General features: G+C 34.5%; 1 protein-coding gene across 4 annotated transcripts; it reads right to left on the bottom strand.

The window, feature by feature from the left end:
• Window positions 1–489: 489 nt before the first annotated feature.
• Window positions 490–27,684, bottom strand: LOC117314659. Of its 4 annotated transcripts, none has more exons than XM_033868737.1 (13): window positions 27,611–27,684; window positions 27,172–27,250; window positions 22,637–22,697; window positions 17,759–17,914; window positions 17,059–17,205; window positions 13,787–13,856; window positions 12,794–12,858; window positions 11,830–11,845; window positions 11,156–11,244; window positions 9,660–9,735; window positions 9,074–9,210; window positions 2,701–2,880; window positions 490–2,139 (listed from the first exon to the last, which is right to left on the bottom strand). In XM_033868737.1, the coding sequence occupies exons 2-13, from the start codon at window positions 27,241–27,243 to the stop codon at window positions 1,958–1,960; spliced, it is 1,251 nt and encodes a 416-aa protein (XP_033724628.1). In that variant the 5' UTR covers window positions 27,244–27,250; window positions 27,611–27,684; the 3' UTR covers window positions 490–1,957. The 4 variants fall into 4 exon arrangements, with proteins under 4 accessions (XP_033724628.1, XP_033724631.1, XP_033724629.1 ...); XM_033868740.1 differs by having other exon boundaries at window positions 11,180–11,244; XM_033868738.1 differs by having other exon boundaries at window positions 12,794–12,855; window positions 27,611–27,683.

Here is a 27,684-nt window from a genome sequence, read left to right as displayed (position 1 = left end):
ATATAAAAAATATATATATATATATATGTATATATTTATAAAACATAGATAATGTATTACCAAATATTCCTGACCAGTATATACATAACATGAACACAAATGTACAAATCAATGTATATCTTACTCAAAATGACGTTTACTGTTTACATCTATCAGCTCTGAAGGATTGAGTTATTTTTATTTTTTTTAACAGTTACAAAATATCAGGTAATGATGACAAGAATATAGTATATTTAAATAAACAACTGATATACAGTATATTTAGATAGAGAACTGGTATACAGTATATTTAAATAGACAGCTGATATACAGTATATTTATATAGACAACTGGTATACAGTATATTTATATAGACAACTGGTATACAGTATATTTATATAGAGAAATGGTATACAGTATATTTATATAGAGAAATGGTATACAGTATATTTATATAGAGAAATGGTATACAGTATATTTATATAGAGAAATGGTATACAGTATATTTATGTAGAGAAATGGTATACAGTATATTTATATAGAGAACTGGTATACCGTATATTTATATAGAGAAATGGTATACAGTATATTAAGATAGAGAACTGATATACCGTATATTTAGATAGAGAAATGGTATACAGTATATTCGGGTTGATAAGTCTTAATGTAAATGACTGCTGACTCTCATCTCCATCAGACAGATGTGTCGTATGTTTTATCTGTTTGCCTGACAGACTGTAGTCACCGAAACAAAGCACAAAAACTCAACATACGAAAGTCTATTGAGATACATGATGTGACGATACAATAAACACGTCAACTACCAAATCTGGTACTCATTTCAGAAATAATTTACCAAAACCTTGATACCAAATACCGTTATATATTTTGAACTTCAATTATACCCTACAGACATACTTTACGGTATTCAGCTCTGGTGCTTACTTCATAAGCATTTAATCAGTTACTTTGAGATCTAAATAATTATATAAACCGCTATATATTTGGAAGAATACCATACAAACGTTAAGAACTACTATAGTATATAAAATCTTATGATACTATGTTTTCCAGAACAATAATACCCTATAGAATCTTATGCCTAGTTCAAAGAACCATAATGTGCTATAAATTATTATGCTTATTTTCCAGAACCACCAGACATTTTAAAACCTGGTGCTTATTTCCCAGAACCATTTTACACTCTAAAACAGCGTGCTTATTTCAGAGCTGTTTTATATACTACTAAATTGTGTTTGCTTTACATAACCCTTATACACTATGCACTATTATGCAAAACTTTCATACATGATACAATTTTTATGCTTATTTTATGCAAACTTCAAACACTTCATAATCTTATGCTTATTTGCCAGAAGCATTATATAATATAAAACAGTATGCTTATTTCACAGAGCCTTCATACACCATAGAATATTTAGCTTATTTCAGAGAACCATTATACACAATAAAATATTTCGCTTATTTCACAGAACCAGTCATTATACACAATGTACATCATAAAATGTTTCGTAAATGTTTTGTAAAATATTGTTTTTATTTCCCAGAATTATGTTACATATATTGTTGTTTACTATCACCCAGAATTAAATATTCATACATATAAACTCTTGCGCTTATTTTCCAAAACCGTTTTTACGTTTTTTAGAAACATATAGCCTGTGATTTCGAGACCTTAATAACTCAACCATTCACAAATGGATATGAAATACTAATTTCACTTCACTTGTTTTCTTTACAGTCTGAACGTCATCGTAAAAGCATGGCACTTTCACGTCCCCTGTACCTGTACGGTCATGTAAATTAGACAGGTACTTCAATATTCCCTGTACCTGTACTTATACATGTATGATCAAATTAAACATAATCTGGTTTTACAATAGTGACAACAAAACTGCCATTTAGGACAAACTTTTGAAAATTACAATTACTTCATCTTTAGGTTACTAAATCTAGTTTATTCGGAAATGTATTTAACCTGAGTTGACTCTTCGTCATGTTCGGTCGGTAAAGCTGGCCCGGATGTTAAATAGGACATGCTATTTTGAGGTGGACTAGAATAGGTGGTAGTCTTTTTGATTAACTGTGAAGTTGGAGATGACATGGTGGTGTCGCCAAATCGGGTCCAGTAGCCACTTTCTGAAACAAAAGATTCAAAATAGCATAAACAGAATGGTGAATACACATATATGACCTACATATAATGATGTGCTGAGTTATAATGTAATCACAGATTAAACATTCCCTTAACCTTACTTAACAAGATCGAGATTTATTTAAACATTTGCCAGGTTTAGTATCAGGGTTACATTTAAAGACCGTCTGGGCACTACGTCACTTCGTATCGTTACTATGGTTTACTCTTCGAGGGAAACACATTACTTGGAATTCAACCTAGGATCAAAAGACGCTTATGATTTAGTAACAGATGGTCTTATTAGCCTTGTACGTTTTCTAGAGCCTCCATGAAAATCTATATTTGTGGTAATATTTCCCCTAGTTTTATAGACTTTGAGATAGAATTACGGTTCCAGTATCGGTATTCTTTGTTAACTTGTGCCCAATCCCTTTGTACGTTTTGACAATAAAATATGTTTGATTCAAAATATCGTAATACATATTAGACAACTGATGGCAGTATTGCTGATTGTTCCCACGTCAGTTATACCGTGATAGTATTAACACTCTCCTAACACATACCTGTAGGTTCCTCTCCGATTGTAATTTTGTTCCCCGGTTTTTCAACCTGGTCTTCCTGTACGTTTCGTTGGTTTCCATTGTTTTCTGGACTGTTGGTTGTTGTTTCTGATTCACGTACAGCATTTGTGTTATTGTTCTTTATATTTAACAGCAGTGACTGTTCCTGGATTATTAAAACATCTAAAAGAAAAACGACAGAAAGTGAGAAGGTGCATGCCTAATTAAGTAAGTAAATTTAAGACTTTCCATGAATTTGATGTAAACTTTATTCCGTTTCTTTTGATAGAGTATATGACAACATTTTTGTAACAACAAGCAGAAACAGCATATGGAAACAAGCTTGAAAGCTTATACTAGTCCACTTCCTTTAGTATAAGCTGTATTTAATTTCCTAAAATTGAAGTTATAATATACAATGTATTTAATATTACAATGAAATAGGTTTTAAACTAATGTCAATTTGTTTCCAAAGCAAAAATTATAATGGATACTAAAATATAAATAAATACAATAAATAACTAAATAAAATGAATACATAAAAATCAAACGAGTTGCATTTTTAGTTATTGAAATACCTAATTATGTTGAAAATTTAAAATAGAACAAAGGAGGAAAATAGGAAGAGAAAAGTGTTACCGATATACTGCCAAATACATATATCACTACAATGTCACGAGTACATAGCGAATTAATTACAGTGGAAATGTTTAATGTTTTTACTTCTGAAAATTGCTGCAAGCCAAAGAATATGGAACGAGATGAGAACACACCAAATAACTCGATTCTCCCATGTTAATTATGTTCGAATATGTTAATGTTTTAAGATGAATATAGAAAATTAACACAAAATACCGGCTGTTTACATTTTATTGTTTAGCAGTGCTTAAACATATTTTAATGTCAAGTACTATATCAAGTACTAGTATGCAAGTACTAAAAATAGAACTGGACAACTTTTATTTCCAGGATGATCAAGGATATAAAATTGATCCTTACAATGATAAAATGGGAAAACACCGTCTTAGTTATTTTTAGAATTATAAAGGTCGTAGGGATTTGATATAGGAACATGTTACTACAAAATATTGGTGGAACAGGTTACTACAAAATATTGGTGGAACAGGTTACTACAAAATATTGGTGGAACAGGTTACTACAAAATATTGGTTGAACAAGTTACTACAAAATATTGGCGGAACAGGTAACTACAAAATATTGGTGGAACAGGTTACCACAAAATATAGGTGGAACAGGTTACTACAAAATATTGGTGGAACAAGTTACTACAAAATATAGGTGGAACAGGTTACTACAAAATATAGGTGGAACAGGTTACTACAAAATATTGGTGGAACAGGTTACTACAAAATATAGGTGGAACAGGTTACTACAAAATATAGGTGGAACAGGTTACTACATGTACAAAATATTGGTGGAACAAGTTACTACAAAATATTGGTGGAACAAGTTACTACAAAATATTGGTGGAACAAGTTACTACAAAATATTGGTGGAACAGGTTACTACAAAATATTGGCGGAACAGGTTACTACAAAATATTGGCGGAACAGGTTACTACAAAATATTGGCGGAACAGGTTACTACAAAATATTGGTGGAACAGGTAACTACAAAATATTGGTGGAACTGGTTACTACAAAATATTGGTGGAACAGGTTACTACAAAATATTGGTGGAACAGGTTACTACAAAATATTGGCGGAACAGGTTACTACAAAATATTGGCGGAACAGGTTACTACAAAATATTGGCGGAACAGGTAACTACAAAATATTGGTAGAACAGGTTACTACAAAATATTGGTGGAACAGGTAACTACAAAATATTGGTGGAACAGGTTACTACAACATATTGGTGGAACAAGTTACTACAAAATATTGGCGGAACAGGTTACTACAAAATATTGGTGGAACAAGTTACTACAAAATATAGGTGGAACTGGTTACTACAAAATATTGGTGGAACAAGTTACTACAAAATATAGGTGGAACAGGTTACTACAAAATATTGGTGGAACTGGTTACTACAAAATATTGGTGGAACAGGTTACTACAAAATATTGGCGGAACAGGTTACTACAAAATATTGGTGGAACAGGTTACTACAAAATATTGGCGGAACAGGTTACTACAAAATATTGGTGGAACAGGTTACTACAAAATATTGGCGGAACAAGTTACTACAAAATATTGGTGGAACAGGTTACTACAAAATATTGGTGGAACAAGTAACTACAAAATATTGGTGGAACAGGTTACTACAAAATATAGGTGGAACAGGTTACTACATGTACAAAATATTGGTGGAACAAGTTACTACAAAATATTGGCGGAACAGGTTACTACATGTACAAAATATTGGTGGAACAAGTTACTACAAAATATTGGCGGAACAGGTTTACTACAAAATATTGGCGGAACAGGTTACTACAAAATATTGGTGGAACAGGTTACTACAAAATATTGGTGGAACTGGTTACTACAAAATATTGGTGGAACAAGTTACTACAAAATATTGGTGGAACTGGTTACTACAAAATATTGGCGGAACAGGTTACTACAAAATATTGGTGGAACAAGTTACTACAAAATATTGGTGGAACAAGTTACTACAAAATATTGGCGGAACAGGTTACTACAAAATATTGGTGGAACAAGTTACTACAAAATATTGGTGGAACAAGTTACTACAAAATATAGGTGGAACAAGTTACTACAAAATATTGGTGGAACAGGTTACTACAAAATATTGGTGGAACAAGTTACTACAAAATATTGGTGGAACAGGTTACTACAAAATATTGGTTGAACAAGTTAATACAAAATATTGGTGGAACAAGTTACTACAAAATATTGGTGGAACAAGTTACTACAAACTATTGGTGGAACAGGTTACTACAAAATATTGGTGGAACAAGTTACTACAAAATATTGGCGGAACAGGTTACTACAAAATATTGGTGGAACAAGTTACTACAAACTATTGGTGGAACAGGTTACTACAAAATATTGGTGGAACAAGTTACTACAAAATATTGGCGGAACAGGTTACTACAAAATATTGGTGGAACAAGTTACTACAAAATATTGGTGGAACAAGTTACTACAAACTATTGGTGGAACAGGTTACTACAAAATATTGGTGGAACAAGTTACTACAAAATATTGGCGGAACAGGTTACTACAAAATATTGGTGGAACAAGTTACTACAAAATATTGGCGGAACAGGTTACTACAAAATATTGGTGGAACAAGTTACTACAAAATATTGGCGGAACAGGTTACTACAAAATATTGGCGGAACAGGTTACTACAAAATATTGGTGGAACAGGTTACTACAAAATATTGGTGGAACAGGTTACTACAAAATATTGGTGGAACAAGTTACTACAAAATATTGGTGGAACAGGTTACTACAAAATATTGGTGGAACAAGTTACTACAAAATATTGGTGGAACAGGTTACTACAAAATATTGGTGGAACAAGTTACTACAAAATATTGGTGGAACTGGTTACTACAAAATATTGGCGGAACAGGTTACTACAAAATATTGGTGGAACAAGTTACTACAAAATATTGGTGGAACAAGTTACTACAAAATATTGGCGGAACAGGTTACTACAAAATATTGGTGGAACAAGTTACTACAAAATATTGGTGGAACAAGTTACTACAAAATATTGGTGGAACAAGTTACTACAAAATATTGGTGGAACAAGTTACTACAAAATATTGGCGGAACAGGTTACTACAAAATATTGGTGGAACAAGTTACTACAAAATATTGGTGGAACAAGTTACTACAAATTATTGGTCCCTGTGGGAGTTGGTGTAAATTACAACACACACTCATAGGACCATGTTACTCCACCAATGTTAGAGGTTTTACACGGCGTGGTACTCCAACAATGTTAGAGGTTTTACACGGCGTGGTACTCCACCAATGTTAGAGGTTTTACACGGCGTGGTACTCCAACAATGTTAGAGGTTTTACACGGCGTGGTACTCCAACAATGTTAGAGGTTTTACACGGCGTGGTACTCCAACAATGTTGGAGGTTTTACACGGCGTGGTACTCCAACAATGTTAGAGGTTTTACACGGCGTGGTACTCCACCAATGTTAGAGGTTTTACACGGCGTGGTACTCCACCAATGTTAGAGGTTTTACACGGCGTGGTACTCCACCAATGTTAGAGGTTTTACACGGCGTGGTACTCCACCAATGTTAGAGGTTTTACACGGCGTGGTACTCTACCAATGTTAGAGGTTTTACACGGCGTGGTACTCCAACAATGTTAGAGGTTTTACACGGCGTGGTACTCCAACAATGTTAGAGGTTTTACACGGCGTGGTACTCCTACCAATGTTAGAGGTTTTACACGGCGTGGTACTCCTACCAATGTTAGAGGTTTTACACGGCGTGGTACTCCACCAATGTTAGAGGTTTTACACGGCGTGGTACTCCAACAATGTTAGAGGTTTTACACGGCGTGGTACTCCAACAATGTTAGAGGTTTTACACCGGCGTGGTACTCCAACAATGTTAGAGGTTTTACACGGCGTGGTACTCTACCAATGTTAGAGGTTTTACACGGCGTGGTACTCCAACAATGTTAGAGGTTTTACACGGCGTGGTACTCCACCAATGTTAGAGGTTTTACACGGCGTGGTACTCCAACAATGTTAGAGGTTTTACACGGCGTGGTACTCCACCAATGTTAGAGGTTTTACACGGCGTGGTACTCCAACAATGTTAGAGGTTTTACACGGCGTGGTACTCCAACAATGTTAGAGGTTTTACACGGCGTGGTACTCCACCAATGTTAGAGGTTTTACACGGCGTGGTACTCCAACAATGTTAGAGGTTTTACACGGCGTGGTACTCCAACAATGTTAGAGGTTTTACACGGCGTGGTACTCTACCAATGTTAGAGGTTTTACACGGCGTGGTACTCCAACAATGTTGGAGGTTTTACACGGCGTGGTACTCCAACAATGTTAGAGGTTTTACACGGCGTGGTACTCCAACAATGTTAGAGGTTTTACACGGCGTGGTACTCCAACAATGTTAGAGGTTTTACACGGCGTGGTACTCTACCAATGTTAGAGGTTTTACACGGCGTGGTACTCCAACAATGTTAGAGGTTTTACACGGCGTGGTACTCCAACAATGTTAGAGGTTTTACACGGCGTGGTACTCCAACAATGTTGGAGGTTTTACACGGCGTGGTACTCCAACAATGTTAGAGGTTTTACACGGCGTGGTACTCCAACAATGTTAGAGGTTTTACACGGCGTGGTACTCTACCAATGTTAGAGGTTTTACACGGCGTGGTACTCCACCAATGTTAGAGGTTTTACACGGCGTGGTACTCCACCAATGTTAGAGGTTTTACACGGCGTGGTACTCCAACAATGTTAGAGGTTTTACACGGCGTGGTACTCCAACAATGTTGGAGGTTTTACACGGCGTGGTACTCTACCAATGTTAGAGGTTTTACACGGCGTGGTACTCCAACAATGTTAGAGGTTTTACACGGCGTGGTACTCCAACAATGTTAGAGGTTTTACACGGCGTGGTACTCCAACAATGTTAGAGGTTTTACACGGCGTGGTACTCCAACAATGTTAGAGGTTTTACACGGCGTGGTACTCCACCAATGTTAGAGGTTTTACACGGCGTGGTACTCCACAATGTTAGAGGTTTTACACGGCGTGGTACTCCAACAATGTTAGAGGTTTTACACGGCGTGGTACTCCAACAATGTTAGAGGTTTTACACGGCGTGGTACTCCAACAATGTTAGAGGTTTTACACGGCGTGGTACTCCAACAATGTTAGAGGTTTTACACGGCGTGGTACTCCAACAATGTTAGAGGTTTTACACGGCGTGGTACTCCACCAATGTTAGAGGTTTTACACGGCGTGGTACTCCACCAATGTTAGAGGTTTTACACGGCGTGGTACTCCAACAATGTTAGAGGTTTTACACGGCGTGGTACTCCAACAATGTTAGAGGTTTTACACGGCGAGATACTTTTGACAGGCGCAGTGTAACAGTCGGCAAAATTATATCCGATAGAAAAAGAGCCGACCAGCGGCCTCTTATGTGATAGAAGTAAGTACCATGTCAGCATTGAGTCATGCATGTGTCTAATATTGACGATCTAATAGAACACACCTCCACCTTTTTCACATATTGATAGCTAAGCACCTGACTGTTATCACCTTGAGCGTTTTGCTTTGTTACAGTAATTTCAGTAGCACAATTATTGTTATTTAAAAAGTACAAAACTTATCAGTTATTATCCTTATGAGATATGAACCTATTAGTTTAAATAATCTTACCGGGTTTCTTCTCTTCAGGGCAGCTGTTGAAATGAGATGTCTTAGGGCGTCGGCAATATCTATATATCACAAACAGTACCAGGGGCTCAACTAAAAACACTAGACACATCAGGAATCCCAAAACGGAAAAACCAATGCTGAAATGATAATGAAATTAAATTAGACAGAAGCACCACTAAACACAAAAATATTAATTCATTCATTTTGTTATTCATTCATTCTTTCATTCATTCATTCATTCATTCATTCATTCATTCTTTCATTCATTCATTCATTCTTTCATTCATTCATTTTTTCATTCATTCATTCATTCATTCATTCGTGCGTTCGTTTGCAGTGAAAAATGTTCCATGAGGCCCGCTTTACTGAAACGATGTATTACAGATTCAGTGAAAATCCGGCCAATGATAAGTTTGTAGTCATTAAATCAAACTTAACAAAAAGTATTTGGGACACAAATAAATGATAACATGCAAAATGTATTATTATACAGCAGCAATACATTCACCGAGAACAAAAGTAAGGAAGAGAATGTAATATATCATGATTAACAAGGCAATACACAGGTAAAGTGGATGTTAATTACGTCTTGTCGATACAGATGTTATCTCCGAGCCCAATAGGCTGTTTCTTCATGACAGCATCATCCTGGTTATCATCATCTGTTAAAGATAGATATTTTATAAATAAATACTGGTTAAATATATAAATTCTTGTGAAATACGTAGATATTTGTTAAATATATATTTGTTGAATATTAGGAGGACACATTGTACAAGAGACACAAAGGTGACGTTTCAGCGGTAAACACATCCAGTTTGTATTACTTTAAAACAACAAGTGTTTCATATAAGTTTGAGATTATGGACTGGAACTTTCATATTCAGTCTAAGCATTCCTTTCTTGCATTATTGGACCTGAGTTTTCTTCAGTTGAGCGACTGTGGCGATGTTTTATAGCCGACAGTCAGAGACGTTTAAATAAGTTGTTTTATATCATAATTTCTACTGCATTTGTTCCGTTCTTATATTTTCTTCGTTGGAAAACATCAAAGAATACCGACATACAGTAATATCGCAAACATAACCTGAACTAAAAATCGAAAAAAACTGGGGAAAACGAAAATATACACTTGTATGGAGACTCGTGAACAACTACAAGGAGAATAACACGTTGTGCTCTGTTGAGCTTCATCGACAACAGCATGCAAATATAGGTTAACCCGGGATAAGTTACAATCCAAAATGAGAGAGTTTCGACAACATATCAATAAACATCCAACATGTCTGACTTGATATTACATAAGGTAATATATTAAATGAGATCAGGGTGTATTTGTAAAATTTCAATGGACTCTATTAACCTGAATGTCTCGGAACCTTTTGTTGTTCATTTCTCCGTTAGTAGCCGACAAGTGTCACGTAAATCGCGATAATGGCACCTAACCTATCGAATTTGAGGGAAGCAGGAATGTTACTATCTAGAAATGGAAAGTTAACAATTGGGAAATCAGACTTATACAGCTTAGTTGTGAGTAAAGTTCGAGGTAAGAGGTTGATATTGAAGTGTCCTTGATTTCAAGTTCTTAAGATAATGATAACCCCCCCCCCTTTTTCTGGTTGGTCTATGACAGACACCAGGCAAACGACATCGTGATTTAAGATAAAGGGGAATTAATTTAATTCCTGTTTTGCAATAAAAAGGAAAAATAATAAAAATGTTTTAATTTTTCACTAGTAAGGTAATGGTTCCGTAATCTAATAATCACCATAATCGATCGCAGCCAGAAAGGTTTAATCATTTCATTCTTGGGAAAATAGTTTGTTTTCTTTAATTTATTGGTAATACATGTATTATTGCCCTCTAAATGTAATTCTTACTTGATAGGTAAAGTTTCTCAACTAGAGTAGGATTTTCTCTGTAACCACTAAACATTTACTGACATTTGCAGCATAAATGAGCACGGAAAGGTATAGTATTTTTACAACAAAGCAAATGTTGGTGCAAAGATCACTCGTATCAGTTTCCATGACAATCGGTTCATCATTTCCTGATCGCCCATATCCCCTTATAAAGTCTCACCTGAAATGTGACTTCCGGCATCACCCGATATAGGACCTTTGGTTGGCTGTGGAGTCTCCAGTGTTGTGTTCTGGTTAGGCGTACTCTCACTGTCGTTGTAATTATGATTAAAACACAAATACATTATTAACATCCTGATATATACTGTGTAATCAAATGTAATATATAGATAATGATAACCAAACTGTATATGACTACATATCTACGTTATAGTGGAATACAAACAAAATGTCATATAAATTGGTAACCAATGTTATATATACATTATAATGGTAACCAACGTGATATATATAATGGTAACCAACGTGATCTATATAATGGTAACTAACGTGATTATATATAATGGTAACCAACGTGATTATATATAATGGTAACCAACGTGATATATATAATGGTAACTAACGTGATATATATAATGGTAACCAATGTGATATATATAATGGTAACCAACGTGATATATATATAATGGTAAAATCATACAACAAAGGAAGCGCGATGACAAATCATAAAACAAAGAGTTATGTTGACAAATGATCAAACAAAGGAATCGTGATGACAAATGATAAATGATATTCTAATTATGGTTCCTATGACTACTATAACACGTCCCTACTGTTTGAACTAACTCAGATCATGTACTTTTTGTACGTTTGATTTCTTTTTATGTTACATACCTTGTCGTGACTATCCCTGGACGGTAAAAGTAAAAGGACCGGAAAGAAAAAAAAAAAATATTATACATGCCATGTATAAAGTCTCTGTATGTACGACCATTCGTCTTATATGATAAACACATTAATAACATTGAATATATTTAAAGACAAATGAGTTATATCGACGCTTAGTGATATAATCCTCTTAAAACAAGCGTTTGGCATGCCTTCCTAGTTTTAAAGGCACATACATGTATGTATGGTCTGATTTGTGTTATCTTACCGGTCGATATCAAGTCAACACTAATGATACTAAGCTAAAACAAAGATGATTAACATTATAAACTGCAGATTAAAACCTATAAACTGAGTTTTTCCCAATGGTTCTTAATCAGCCCTACAACGTAAAAATGGTTGTTATATAATAAATGACAGTTTTCGTGGTGATAGAATGTTCATTAATTTACGTTTCTCAAGGCAGGTACCGAATATCCATGCCCTAAAATACAGTGATATCTTTAATAATTCCACGATTCACAATACATCTTCACTGTAGATAATTGATATTTAAATTCATGAAATAGAAAAAGACTAAAACCAAAAACAATAAACAAAAAAACCTAAGCTTTACAATAGATATTGCTGTTAATTTCAAGGTTTTTTGGGTTTTTTTTTTTTGCATTTTGTGGTTTCGAAGATTGAATAAAAACGTGCAAAATAGTGAAAATAAAATTGATGGACCAAATTTTGCTGTTTTATAATTTCCATAAAAAACATGACTTTTTGCTTAAATATTAATGTAAACCCGCGAAAATTAACTAACAGTATTTTGCAATATTTGAAATTGGTGAAAAGCAAAGTTAAATGTAGATATACCAAATGTACAGGTTTGCCGTGTATTACCTAGTATAGGTGATTTGGACAACAGGTTTAACGTGCATTACCTAATATAGGTGGTTTGGACAACAGGTTTAACGTGCATTACCTAATATAGGTGATTCGGACAACTGTTCTGGAAGAGCCACGCCCGGAGTATCTGTACTCTTACTGCTGGTAAAAAAAAATATTGAGAGTATTAATTCTACCAATATCGAAATACAGTAAGATTACTAACATATGTTGGTGTCCTACAATGAGCCTGTCTCTAGCATTGTGTTGATTTGTAAAATCTCAGAATTACTCTAGTTGATATTTTCTTTTTCGAGCATGCTTCATTTTGCTTAATTAAGTATTATCTGATATGCAATTATTGAAAATGTTGGCTATTTTGAATTAACAGTAACTCAGTAAGCTCTATGTTTGTTGTTTTTTGTTTTTTTTGTTTTTTTGTAGCGGTAAACTTATTTTAGCGCTATTCTTATTTTCGTGGTTATCTTAATTTAGTGGTTATCTTATTTTCGTGGTTATCTTATTTTAGTGGTTATCTTATTTTAGTGGTAATCTTATTTTAGTGGTAATCTTATTTTACTCGTAATCCTTCTAGCGGTAATCTTCTTTCAGTGGTAAAATTACTTTAATGATAGCCTTATTTTAGTGGTAATCTTATTTAGTGGTAATCTTATTTTAGTGGTAATCTTATTTTACTCGTAATCCTTCTAGCGGTAATCTTCTTTCAGTGGTAAAATTACTTTAATGATAGCCTTATTTTAGTGGTAATCTTATTTTACTCGTAATCCTTTTAGCGGTAATCTTATTACAGTGGTAATATTACTTTAAGGATAGCCTTATTTTAATGGTAATCTTATTTTAGCGAGATCTTATTTCAGCGCTTTTCCCGCTCATTCCGCTAAATTATAACTGTGCTTATTGCAGATTCTTTGTAGTGTTTTCTACAGCAAATATTAGTGGTAGCTATTTCATCATTGCGATAATATATCTGGATGTTGTTAATTACACGCTAAAATTTGAGTACAATACAATAAATGTATATATAATATACCATGTAGGTTAAATCAATTAGGACAGTGGACATACATACGTGTACTTATACTGACAGGGGTAACAGCCTGGATCCTTCTTCTCTTTATCTGGAGGACAAGGTTCACATGCTAAAATAAAAACAAATCCACGTCTATACTGGTACAAACACAACAACTACACCTCTATACTGGTACAAACACAACAACTACACCTCTATACTGGTACAGACACAACAACTATACCCCTATACTGGTACAGACACAACAACTACACCTCTATACTGGTACAAACACAACAACTACACCCCTATACTGGTACAGACACAACAACTACACCCCTATACTGGTACAAATAACAACTACACCTCTATACTGGTACAGACACAACAACTACACCTCTATACTGGTACAGACACACAACAACTACACCTCTATACTGGTACAGACACAACAACTACACCTCTATACTGGTACAAACACAACAACTACACCCCTATACTGGTACAAATACAACAACTATACCTCTATACTGGTACAAATACAACAACTACACCTCTATACTGGTACAAATACAACAACTACACCTCTATACTGGTACAGACACAACAACTACACCTCTATACTGGTACAGACACAACAACTACACCTCTATACTGGTACGAACACAACAACTACACCTCTATACTGGTACAAACACAACAACTACACCTCTATACTGGTACGAACAACAACTACACCCCTATACTGGTACAAATACAACAACTACACCTCTATACTGGTACAAATACAACAACTATACCCCTATACTGGTACAAACACAACAACTACACCCCTATACTGGTACAGACACAACAACTACACTTCTATACTGGTACAAATACAACAACTACACCTCTATACTGGTACAAATACAACAACTATACCCCTATACTGGTACAAACACAACAACTACACCTCTATACTGGTACAAACACAACAATTACACCTCTATACTGGTACAGACACAACAACTACACCTCTATACTGGTACAAACACAACTACACCCCTATACTGGTACAAACACAACAACTACACCCCTATACTGGTACAAACACAACAACTACACCCCTATACTGGTACAGACACAACAACTACACCTCTATACTGGTACAAATACAACAACTACACCCCTATACTGGTACAAACACAACAACTACACCCCTATACTGGTACAGACACAACAACTACACCTCTATACTGGTACAGACACAACAACTACACCTCTATACTGGTACAAACACAACAACTACACCTCTATACTGGTACAGACACAACAACTACACCCCTATACTGGTACAGACACAACAACTACACCCCTATACTGGTACAGACACAACAACTACACCTCTATACTGGTACAGACACAACAACTACACCCCTATACTGGTACAGACACAACAACTACACCCCTATACTGGTACAGACACAACAACTACACCCCTATACTGGTACAGACACAACAACTACACCTCTGTACTGGTACAAACACAACAACTACACCTCTATACTGGTACAAACACAACAACTACACCCCTATACTGGTACGAACAACAACTACACCTCTATACTGGTACAGACACAACAACTACACCCCTATACTGGTACAGACACAACAACTACACCTCTATACTGGTACAAACACAACAACTACACCTCTATACTGGTACAAACACAACAACTACACCTCTATACTGGTACAGACACAACAACTACACCCCTATACTGGTACAAATACAACAACTACACCTCTATACTGGTACAAACACAACAACTACACCTCTATACTGGTACACACACAACAACTACACCTCTATACTGGTACAAACACAACTACACCTCTATACTGGTACAGACACAACAACTATACCTCTATACTGGTACAAACACAACTACACCTCCATACTGGTACAGACACAACAACTATACCTCTATACTGGTACAAACACAACAACTACACCTCCATACTGGTACAGACACAACAACTACACCTCTATACTGGTACACACACAACAACTATACCTCTATACTGGTACAGACACAACAACTACACCCCTATACTGGTACAAACACAACAACTACACCTCTATACTGGTACAAACACAACTACACCTCTATACTGGTACAAACACAACAACTACACCCCTATACTGGTACAAACACAACAACTACACCTCTATACTGGTACAGACACAACAACTACACCTCTATACTGGTACAAACACAACAACTACACCTCTATACTGGTACAAACACAACAACTACACCCCTATACTGGTACAAATACAACAACTACACCTCTATACTGGTACAAACACAACAACTATACCTCTATACTGGTACAAACACAACTACACCTCTATACTGGTACAGACACAACAACTACACCTCTATACTGGTACAAACACAACTACACCTCTATACTGGTACAAACACAACAACTACACCCCTATACTGGTACAAACACAACAACTACACCTCTATACTGGTACAGACACAACAACTACACCCCTATACTGGTACAGACACAACAACTACACCTCTATACTGGTACAAACACAACAACTATACCTCTATACTGGTACACACACAACAACTACACCTCTATACTGGTACAGACACAACAACTATACCTCTATACTGGTACAGACACAACAACTACACCTCTATACTGGTACAAACACAACAACTACACCTCTATACTGGTACAAACAACAACTACACCTCTATACTGGTACAAACAACAACTACACCTCTATACTGGTACAAACACAACAACTACACCTCTATACTGGTACAGACACAACAACTACACCTCTATACTGGTACAAACACAACAACTATACCTCTATACTGGTACACACACAACAACTACACCTCTATACTGGTACAGACACAACAACTATACCTCTATACTGGTACAGACACAACAACTACACCTCTATACTGGTACAAACACAACAACTACACCTCTATACTGGTACAAACAACAACTACACCTCTATACTGGTACAAACACAACAACTACACCTCTATACTGGTACAAATACAACAACTACACCTCTATACTGGTACAAATACAACAACTACACCTCTATACTGGTACAAATACAACAACTACACCTCTATGTAGTAAACTTATTAGTTGTGTGAGACCTGTGACACAGCAGTCTACAATAGGATATAAAGATGGCTGAAGTACGCGAACTTTTCACTGAAATATCTTACTGTGAAATGTGTTATTTCAAAGATTTCCATTATTGAAGTTTTAAAATCAAATGACACCAGTCATACCCCCAGTCTCAATGTTCATCTGCTCGTCTACGCCACACGGTTCATACTTCTTACAGACACAAGCCGTCTTCCCAGCATAGCAGTTGGCTACGTCACACTCACATGGCTTGTCACAACCATCAACCCTCCAACGACTGTTGATCAGACCTGTGACATAAAACACAGGGTCTCAATTCACATCATTTAAAAACAAGAAATATCTTTAACATGATATGTCTTTAAAAAAGATAAATGGCATAGTTTTAATGCTGGTGGTTATAATGTAAAACTGCTGGTGAAATGAATTAACGATCTAATGCGTTTTAGCACGGTTAACAAAATTATATCAGTTTGAATGTCATTTGAAAAGATTCATTCACTTATACAGCTTGCATTCAATCTTAACTGTGTTCCTTTTTTAACTGCATATCTGCATTTTGCATTTACCGCTACATTGATCATGACCAATCACATACTTCATCTTGACCAGTAACGCCACCTGTCGCGTCATATCCGGGGCAAAAAGAAAATTACACAGCTATGCCGAAAAATGCGTTTATCAGGTCTATTTATTCTTATTTTTATTTACTTATTCAGAGAAGACGTCAGGAAGAAGGCTTGATCCCGCTAGCAGGGGATGTGATGTTGAATGAGGACTTCCAATTAACAATACTGTAAAATACAAGTGTTCGACTTTCAAGAGATGACGTTGGACACTCACCTATTCCACACACAGAGTCATCGCCAGGGACGCCGAAACAACGATGAAATATTACATCATCTTTTGAGGACACGTTAAGGGGCTGAACCTTGTAATCTTCACAGGGTTCACATTCGTATGACTCCCCGTCCCTGTCACATTCCTTAATCTGTTCACCTGAAAAAGAAACAACATTGTGTGTGAGTGTGTATCAATCGATTTTCAATAGAAATGAAATCACAGGAAATAGTGGATAAACCAGGTGCCGACAACAGAAAATAGCACCATAAAACAATATAAAACTTAACATCGATAAAACAATACAAAAATATAAAACTTAACAACGATAAAACAATATAAAAATATAAAACTTAACATCGATAAAACAATATAAAAATATAAAACTTAACATCGATAAAACAATACAAAAATATAAAACTTAACATCGATAAAACAATATAAAAATATAAAACTTAACATCGATAAAACAAGGACAATATTATCGTATTTGCGTGGGGACCTATACAACCCTATGTAACTCTTTGTTACCCCTAGGCAACCCTATGTAACCCAGTGTAACCTTTTGTTAACCTATGTAACCTTTTGTTAACCTATGTAACCATTTGTTAACCTATGTAACCTTTTGTTAACCTATGTAACCCTTTGTTAACCTATGTAACTATTTGTTTCCCTAGGCAACCCTATGTAACCCTTTGGTACCCTAGGTAACCATTTGTTACCCTAGGTAACCATTTGTTACCCTATGTAACCCTTTGGTACCCTAGGTAACCTTTTGTTAACCTATGTAACCTTTTGTTAACCTATGTAACCATTTGTTACCCTATGTTACCCTTTGTTACCCTATGTAACCTCATGTAACCCTTTTAACCCTAGGTAGCCCTATGTACCCTTTGTTACCCTATGTAACCCTATGTACCCCTTTGTTACCCTATGTAACCCTATGTACCCCTTTGTTACCCTATGTAACCCTATGTTACCCTTTGTTACCCTATGTTACCCTATGTAACCCTTTGTTACCCTATGTAACCCTATGTACCCCTTTGTTACCCTATGTTACCCTTTGTTACCCTATGTAACCCTATGTAACCCTTTGTTACCCTATGTAACCCTATGTAACCCTATGTAACCCTATATAACCCTAGGTAACCCTATGTAACCCTTTGTTACCCTATGTAGCCCTATGTAATCCTTTGTTACCCTATGTAACCTCATGTAACCCTTTTAACCCTACGTAACCCTATGTAATCCTTTGTTACCCTATGTAACCTTATGTAACCCTTTTAACCCTAGGTAACCCTATGTAACCCTTTGTTACCCTATGTAGCCCTATGTAATCCTTTGTAAAGAAAAACAAAGAAGAATGACAGGAAGAAAGACAGATCTAGAGATCTTAGAGTAAAATGAATAATGCTATATAAGGACATACGTCAAACTAAGGTTAATAAACTGAAGCTTACAGTACATGTATAGTACAAAGTTACATTGTGAGGTCATAGTGGTACATACAGTACATGTATATGTACAATGTAAGGTTATAGTGGTATATACAGTACATGTATATGTACAATGTAAGGTTATAGTGGTATATACAGTACATGTACATGTATATGTACAATGTAAGGTTATAGTGATATATACAGTACATGTATATGTGCAATGTAAGGTTATAGTGGTATATACAGTACATGTATATGTACAATGTAAGGTTATAGTGGTATATACAGTACATGTATATGTACAATGTTAGGTTATAGTGGTGTATACAGTACATGTATATGTATAATGTAAGGTTATAGTGGTGTATACAGTACATGTATATGTACAATGTAAGGTTATAGTGGTATATACAGTACATGTATATGTACAATGTAAGGTTATAGTGGTATATACAGTACATGTATATGTACAATGTAAGGTTATAGTGATATATTCAGTACATGTATATGTACAATGTAAGGTTATAGTGGTATATACAGTACATGTACAATGTTACAATGTTAGGTTATAGTGGTATATACAGTACATGTATATGTACAATGTAAGGTTATAGTGGTACATACAGTACATGTATATGTACAATGTAAGGTTATAGTGGTATATACAGTACATGTACAATGTTACAATGTTAGGTTATAGTGGTATATACAGTACATGTATATGTACAATGTAAGGTTATAGTGGTATATACAGTACATGTATATGTACAATGTTACATGGTAAGGTTATGTACAAAGTTACATTGTGAAGTCATAGTGGTACATACAGTACATGTATATGTACAATGTAAGGTTATAGTGGTATATACAATACATGTATATGTACAATGTAAGGTTAAATTGGTATATACAGTACATGTATATGTACAATGTAAGGTTATAGTGGTATATACAGTACATGTATATGTACAATGTAAGGTTATAGTGGTACATACAGTACATGTATATGTACAATGTAAGGTTATAGTGGTGTATACAGTACATGTATATGTACAATGTAAGGTTATAGTGGTATATACAGTACGTGTATATGTACAATGTAAGGTTATAGTGGTATATACAGTACATGTATATGTACAATGTTACAATGTAAGGTTATAGTCGTACATACAGTACATGTATATGTACAATGTAAGGTTATAGTGGTATATACAGTACATAAATATGTACAATGTAAGGTTATAGTGGTATATACAGTACATGTATATGTAAATTGTAAGGTTATAGTGGTATATACAGTACATGTATAATGTTACAATGTAAGGTTATAGTGGTACATACAGTACATGTATATGTACAATGTAAGGTTATAGTGGTATATACAGTACATGTATATGTACAATGTAAGGTTATAGTGGTATATACAGTACATGTATAATGTTACAATGTAAGGTTATAGTGGTACATACAGTACATGTATATGTACAATGTAAGGTTATAGTGGTATATACAGTACATGTATATGTACAATGTAAGGTTATAGTGGTATATACAGTACATGTACAATGTTACAATGTTAGGTTATAGTGGTATATACAGTACATGTATATGTACAATGTAAGGTTATAGTGGTATATACAGTACATGTATATGTACAATGTTACATGGTAAGGTTATAGTGGTACATACAGTACATGTATATGTACAATGTAAGGTTATAGTGGTATATACAGTACATATATATGTACAATGTAAGGTTATAGTGGCATATACAGTACATGTATATGTACATTGTAAGGTTATAGTGGTATATACAGTACATGTATATGTACAATGTAAGGTTATAGTGGTGTATACAGTACATATATATGTACAATGTAAGGTTATAGTGGCATATACAGTACATGTATATGTACATTGTAAGGTTATAGTGGTATATACAGTACACGTATATGTACAATGTTACAATGTAAGGTTATAGTGGTATATACAGTACATGTACAATGTTACAATGTTAGGTTATAGTGGTATATACAGTACATGTATATGTACAATGTAAGGTTATAGTGGTATATACAGTACATGTATATGTACATTGTAAGGTTATAGTGGTATATACAGTACATGTATATGTACAATGTTACATGGTAAGGTTATAGTGGTACATACAGTACATGTATATGTACAATGTAAGGTTATAGTGGTATATACAGTACATATATATGTACAATGTAAGGTTATAGTGGCATATACAGTACATGTATATGTACATTGTAAGGTTATAGTGGTATATACAGTACATGTATATGTACAATGTAAGGTTATAGTGGTATATACAGTACATATATATGTACAATGTAAGGTTATAGTGGTATATACAGTACATGTATATGTACATTGTAAGGTTATAGTGGTATATACAGTACATGTATATGTACAATGTAAGGTTATAGTGGTGTATACAGTACATGTATATGTACAATGTAAGGTTATAGTGGTATATACAGTACATGTATATGTACAATGTAAGGTTAAAGTGGTATATACAGTACATGCATATGTACAATGTAAGGTTATAGTGGTATATACAGTACATGTATATGTACAATGTAAGGTTATAGTGGTACATACAGTACATGTATATGTACAATGTAAGGTTATAGTGGTGTATACAGTACATGTATATGTACAATGTAAGGTTATAGTGGTATATACAGTACATGTATATGTACAATGTAAGGTTATAGTGGTATATACAGTACATGTATATGTACAATGTAAGGTTATAGTGGTATATACAGTACATGTATATGTACAATGTAAGGTTATAGTGGTATATACAGTACATGTATATGTACAATGTAAGGTTATAGTGGTATATACAGTACATGTATATGTACAATGTAAGGTTATAGTGGTATATACAGTACATGTATATGTACAATGTAAGGTTATAGTGGTATATACAGTACATGTATATGTACAATGTAAGGTTATAGTGGTACATACAGTACATGTATATGTACAATGTAAGGTTATAGTGGTACATACAGTACATGTATATGTACAATGTAAGGTTATAGTGGTATATACAGTACATGTATATGTACAATGTAAGGTTATAGTGGTATATACAGTACATGTATATGTACAATGTAAGGTTATAGTGGTATATACAGTACATGTATATGTACAATGTAAGGTTATAGTGGTATATACAGTACATGTATATGTGCAATGTAAGGTTATAGTGGTATATACAGTACATGTATATGTACAATGTAAGGTTATAGTGGTATATACAGTACATGTATATGTACAATGTAAGGTTATAGTGGTATATACAGTACATGTATATGTACAATGTAAGGTTATAGTGGTGTATATAATACATATACATGTATATGTACAATGTTACAATGTAAGGAAGGTAATTACTTACCTGGAGGACACGTGATATGACGACACGGTTTACCTAATGTCCCAATGATCAAGGTACATATCTGTAACCAAGACATACACAGTGTTGTTACTCATTTTCATAATGTTTCAAACAAATTACGTAATTATAAAATCCATATTCTCCTAAAGGAAGAACTCATTATATATGATTGCTACGTTTTATTGACATGATTTTATCTGTAATGTATAGGTCCATACCTACATGTTAGTGTTTGTATCAGAGGACCAACACGGAAATATCATCAATACAATATTGCTATATTACCTGTATCTACAATTCTTACCTGTATCTACAATTCTTACCTGTATCTACAATTCTTACATGTATCTACAATTCTTACATGTATCTACAGTTTTACCTACAGTTTTTATCTGTATTTAAAAATGTTACCTGTACCAACAGTTTTTACCTGTATCTACAATTTTTACCTGTATCAACAGTTTTAACATGTATCTACAGTTTTTACCTGTATCTACAGTTTTTACCTGTATCAACAGTTTTTACCTGTATCTACAGTTTTTACCTGTATCAACAGTTTTTACCTGTATCTAAAAATGTAACCTGTATCTACAATTTCTTACATGTATCAACAATTTTACCTATATCTACAATCCTTACCCACATCTACAATTCTTGCCTGCAATGTACATCCACAATTCTAACCAGTATCCATAATTCTTACGTGTACCCACAATTCTTAGCATATTCACAATATCTACCGGTTTCCAAAATTCTTACCTGTATTAATAATTTTACCTGTATCGACATCCTCACCTGTATTAATAAGTTTACCTGTATTGACATCCTTACCTGTCTTAATAATTTTACCTGTAGTGTATTGACATCCTTACCTGTATTAATAGTTTTACCTGTAGTGTATTGACATCCTTACCTGTATTAATAATTTTACCTGTAGTGTATTGACATCCTTACCTGTATTAATAATTTTACCTGTAGTGCATTGACATCCTTACCTGTATTAATAATTTTACCTGTATTGACACCCTTTCCTGTATTGATAGTTTTACCTGTATTGACATCCTTACCTGTCTTAATTATTTTACCTGTAGTGTATTGACATCCTTACCTGTATTAATAGTTTTACCTGTAGTGTATTGACATCTTTACCTGTATTAATAGATTTACCTGTAGTGTATTGACATCCTTACAATGTACCTGTATTAATAGTTTTACCTGTAGTGTATTGACATCCTTACCTGTAGTAATAGATTTACATGTAGTGTATTGACATCTTTACCTGTAGTAATAGATTTACCTGTAGTGTATTGACATCCTTACCTGTATTAATAATTTTACCTGTATCGACATCCTCACCTGTATTAATAATTTTACCTGTATTGACATCCTTACTTGTATTAATAATTTTACCTGTATTGACACCCTTACCTGTATTAATAATTTTACCTGTATTGACATCCTTACCTGTATTAATTATTTTACCTGTAGTGTATTGACATCCTTACCTGTATTAGTTTTACCTGTAGTGTATTGACATCCTTACCTGTATTAATAGTTTTACCTGTAGTGTATTGACATCCTTACCTGTAGTAATAGATTTACATGTAGTGTATTGACATCCTTACCTGTAGTAATAGTTTTACCTGTAGTGTATTGACATCCTTACCTGTAGTAATAGATTTACCTGTAGTGTATTGACATCCTTACCTGTATTAATAATTTTACCTGTATCGACATCCTCACCTGTATTAATAATTTTACCTGTATTGACATCCTTACTTGTATTAATAATTTTACCTGTATTGACACCCTTACCTGTATTAATAATTTTACCTGTATTGACATCCTTACCTGTATTAATATTTTTTCCGGTAGTGTATTGACATCCTTACCTGTAGTAATAGATTTACCTGTAGTGTATTGACATCCTTACCTGTATTAATAATTTTACCTGTATCGACATCCTCACCTGTATTAATAATTTTACCTGTATTGACATCCTCACCTGTATTAATAATTTTACCTGTATTGACATCCTTACCTGTATTAATAATTTACCTGTATTGACATCCTTACCTGTATTAATATTTTTTCCGGTAGTGTATTGACATCCTTACCTGTATTAATAATTTTACCTGTATTGACATCCTTACCTGTGTCAAGCATAAGATGTTTGTTATATCCATTACACTTTAATTAAACACCATGGCCATACCACTGGTAAAATGATACTAGGTCGATTGTGGAAATGTTTTAGATATAAACCAATTTAATGAACTACGTGAGATCGTGTCGTGAACTTCCTGGTCCAAATAAGTGTCGGATATCCTTTCCATGTTTTTTCGTGGATTTCATTCAAATTTCCATTCATTACGTTCTTTTTGATAAAAATTTCCGTTTGTAAATAAACATGTTTTTTTCAGTGAGAGTATTGAGTAATATAATTGCGATGTAAAATTCGTCCTAAATATATGAGTAATATGATACATGCATGTACTCAGGGACCTTTGAATTTGTTACAGTCAAGGTTCAATCACACGTTACATATTTTGTATATACATGTATGTTGTATATTTGGACCTTTTATATCGCTTGTGTGGATAGGGATTTCAGGGAGTCATTTTAGGGAGAGAGAATTGACCGTCAGGGTTGTTAATATAACTGAATTCTAATCGCGCCACTAACGGTCCAATATAGCCTTTGCACACGAGGAAATGTCCAAATACACAAAGACAATACCAAATTCTCAGGTCCCTGTGATATGTAGACAATAAGGCTGTAAATATCTTAGTATACACGACTTGCTGCGGATAATGATTTTAACATGGTTTAATATTTATTAACAATGTTACTTTTGTTTGGGGGGGGGGGGGGGGGGGGGGGGGGGGGGGGGGGGGGTAATGCGTGACCGTGATTCGATTCCCCGATCAGACACGTAAAAGCATGTGATATACCTGCCCGACAACGTGGGTTTTCTCCGGGTACCTATGGCCGGGTACCTATGGCCGGGTACCTATGGCCGGGTACCTATGGCCGGTGGTGTCCCCAATAGTCAAAACCCTCGTGCTCTTCTAACCATGCATCAAAAATAAATGATACAATCCCTGTGTTGTCAATATAAAATTGTAACAAAAACGAATGGTTCAAAACAGCACCCTGCTGGACACAGTGGTATTCCTAATTAATGTGTTTTGTTTACACACCTGTGCACTACCTACTATGAATATTCCACGAAAAGGTCAACGCGACAGGTCATTCTGGTTTGAATTATAACAGTGATTAAAGTCAGCTGGTGCCTTTTTTTGCAAATGTTGTTAAATAAATAAATTTAAAAGTTTGAAATCGTGATTTTGCTGGGAATATGATTATATATTAATATATTAATCACCACTTGAATACAGTTGTTATATTAAGAGTTGAAGGCGCCTTGTGGTAGCTGTGTGGAGACATCCGCCATTGTGCATGATTACACAGTCTATAAATAAGGTTAATAAGTTGTGGTTTTGTGTGAAAGTTTTAGGAGGAACAACAGGATGTATTTTAAATAAAACAATATGAATTTCTGGGAATGCCTAAAAAAGCGGAGAATATATAATTTTCATTAGATAGGCGATAAGTGACTTTTGTTGTGCTATTTTGTATGTCAGTGGTCTGGTTTATGCGAATATGTTCTGTAGCATAATAAACATGTGTATTTATTCATTATCAATAAAGAAATCTGGACATTGAGAAGTCAAAATAGTGATACAACTGCCTAGCTTCAGCTATCAACAGGGCCCCAAGAGGGGTAAGATTCTGCTTAAGCATTTGGTTTCATTCATTTTGTTTACAATCCTATTAAAAGCGTGTCATTTAAGGACATGCCAGGATTTTGAAGTGGAGGAAATCCGGAGTCCCCCGGAGAAAAGTACCGGCCTTAGGGTAGTACCAGGCAACTGCCCCACGTGGGTGTCGAACTCGCGCCCCAGAGGTGGATGGCTGGTTATATTTACATTCTGGTAGGAATACGGAATGGTAACGTTATCGATTGATTTAGGTAGTTACAAAACATGGTCGCGGACACTTTGAATTTTCGTAATCAACCCCAGGTCTTAGTTTTGTGATTTGCGACTGGTAATATTTGCCAACAGCGATTTATTTATGATGTACCTTCTCTACATTATAACAAGCAGAAACGGGTGGGTTTTTTTTTTTTTTTTTTAGTCTTTTATAGTCAATTCCAATGTTGTGCATAAATAGACAAGAAATGATGTTACAAATTAGAATTAGACAATCTGATTACTTATAACTTTAGTACCTGTGGTTAATTCTACATAATTTCCGCGTTTTACAAGGAGAAACATATAGTGCTTCCTTCCAAACACACACTCTCACCAACACTCCCTACTCACACAAAAAACATTCATTGAATCCCCGGGGAGGCCGTCCTTGTAAGATCATACCTCCTGAAATGAAGTCAAACAATACATCTCAATACCAAGATCAAACATGTACTAAAGGACGAATTAACAGACAATACAAGACTAGATACTTACCGTAAATAGGAAAGTTAGGGTGGCCCAACGACCATACTGAAGTCTTGAGCTAACCATGCTGCAATTCGTCATCCAGCTTCTGTAAATAAAAACTTACATGTAAACAAAAACTTACTTGTAACAAAAACTTACATGTAAACAAAAACTTACATGTAAACAAAAACTTACTTGTAGCAAAACTTACATGTAAACAAAACTTACACAAAAACTGACATGTAAACAAAAACTTATATGTAAACAAAAACTTACATGTAAACAAAAACTGATATGTAAACAAAAACTTACATGTAAACAAAAACTTACTTGTAGCAAAAACTTACATGTAAACAAAAACTTACTTGTAGCAAAAACTTACATGTAAACAAAAAACGTACATGTAAACAAAAACTTACACAAAAACTTACATGTAGCAAAAACTGACATGTAAACAAAAACTTACATGTAAAGTGTGTAGTTACGGTGTAGATGTACTGTTGACAGGTCAAGTGGATGTCACGTTATATTTGACTAGAT

The sequence above is a fragment of the Pecten maximus genome, chromosome 16 (genome assembly GCF_902652985.1).
Source record: "Pecten maximus chromosome 16, xPecMax1.1, whole genome shotgun sequence".
NCBI lineage: Eukaryota > Metazoa > Mollusca > Bivalvia > Pectinida > Pectinidae > Pecten > Pecten maximus.
The sequence above is the reverse complement of the archived record's forward strand: the minus strand, read 5'-3'. Positions and strand labels throughout refer to the sequence as shown.

Coding starts and splice junctions, on each gene's coding strand:
- LOC117314659 (XM_033868737.1), bottom strand. CDS start 27,243: ATGACGAATTGCAGCATGGTTAGCTCAAGACTTCAGTATGGTCGTTGG. Junction 17,915..22,636: donor TCATATCACGTGTCCTCCAG/GTAAGTAATTAC, acceptor TTTCTTTTTCAG/GTGAACAGATTAAGGAATGT. Junction 17,206..17,758: donor TGACTCTGTGTGTGGAATAG/GTGAGTGTCCAA, acceptor TTTATGTCACAG/GTCTGATCAACAGTCGTTGG.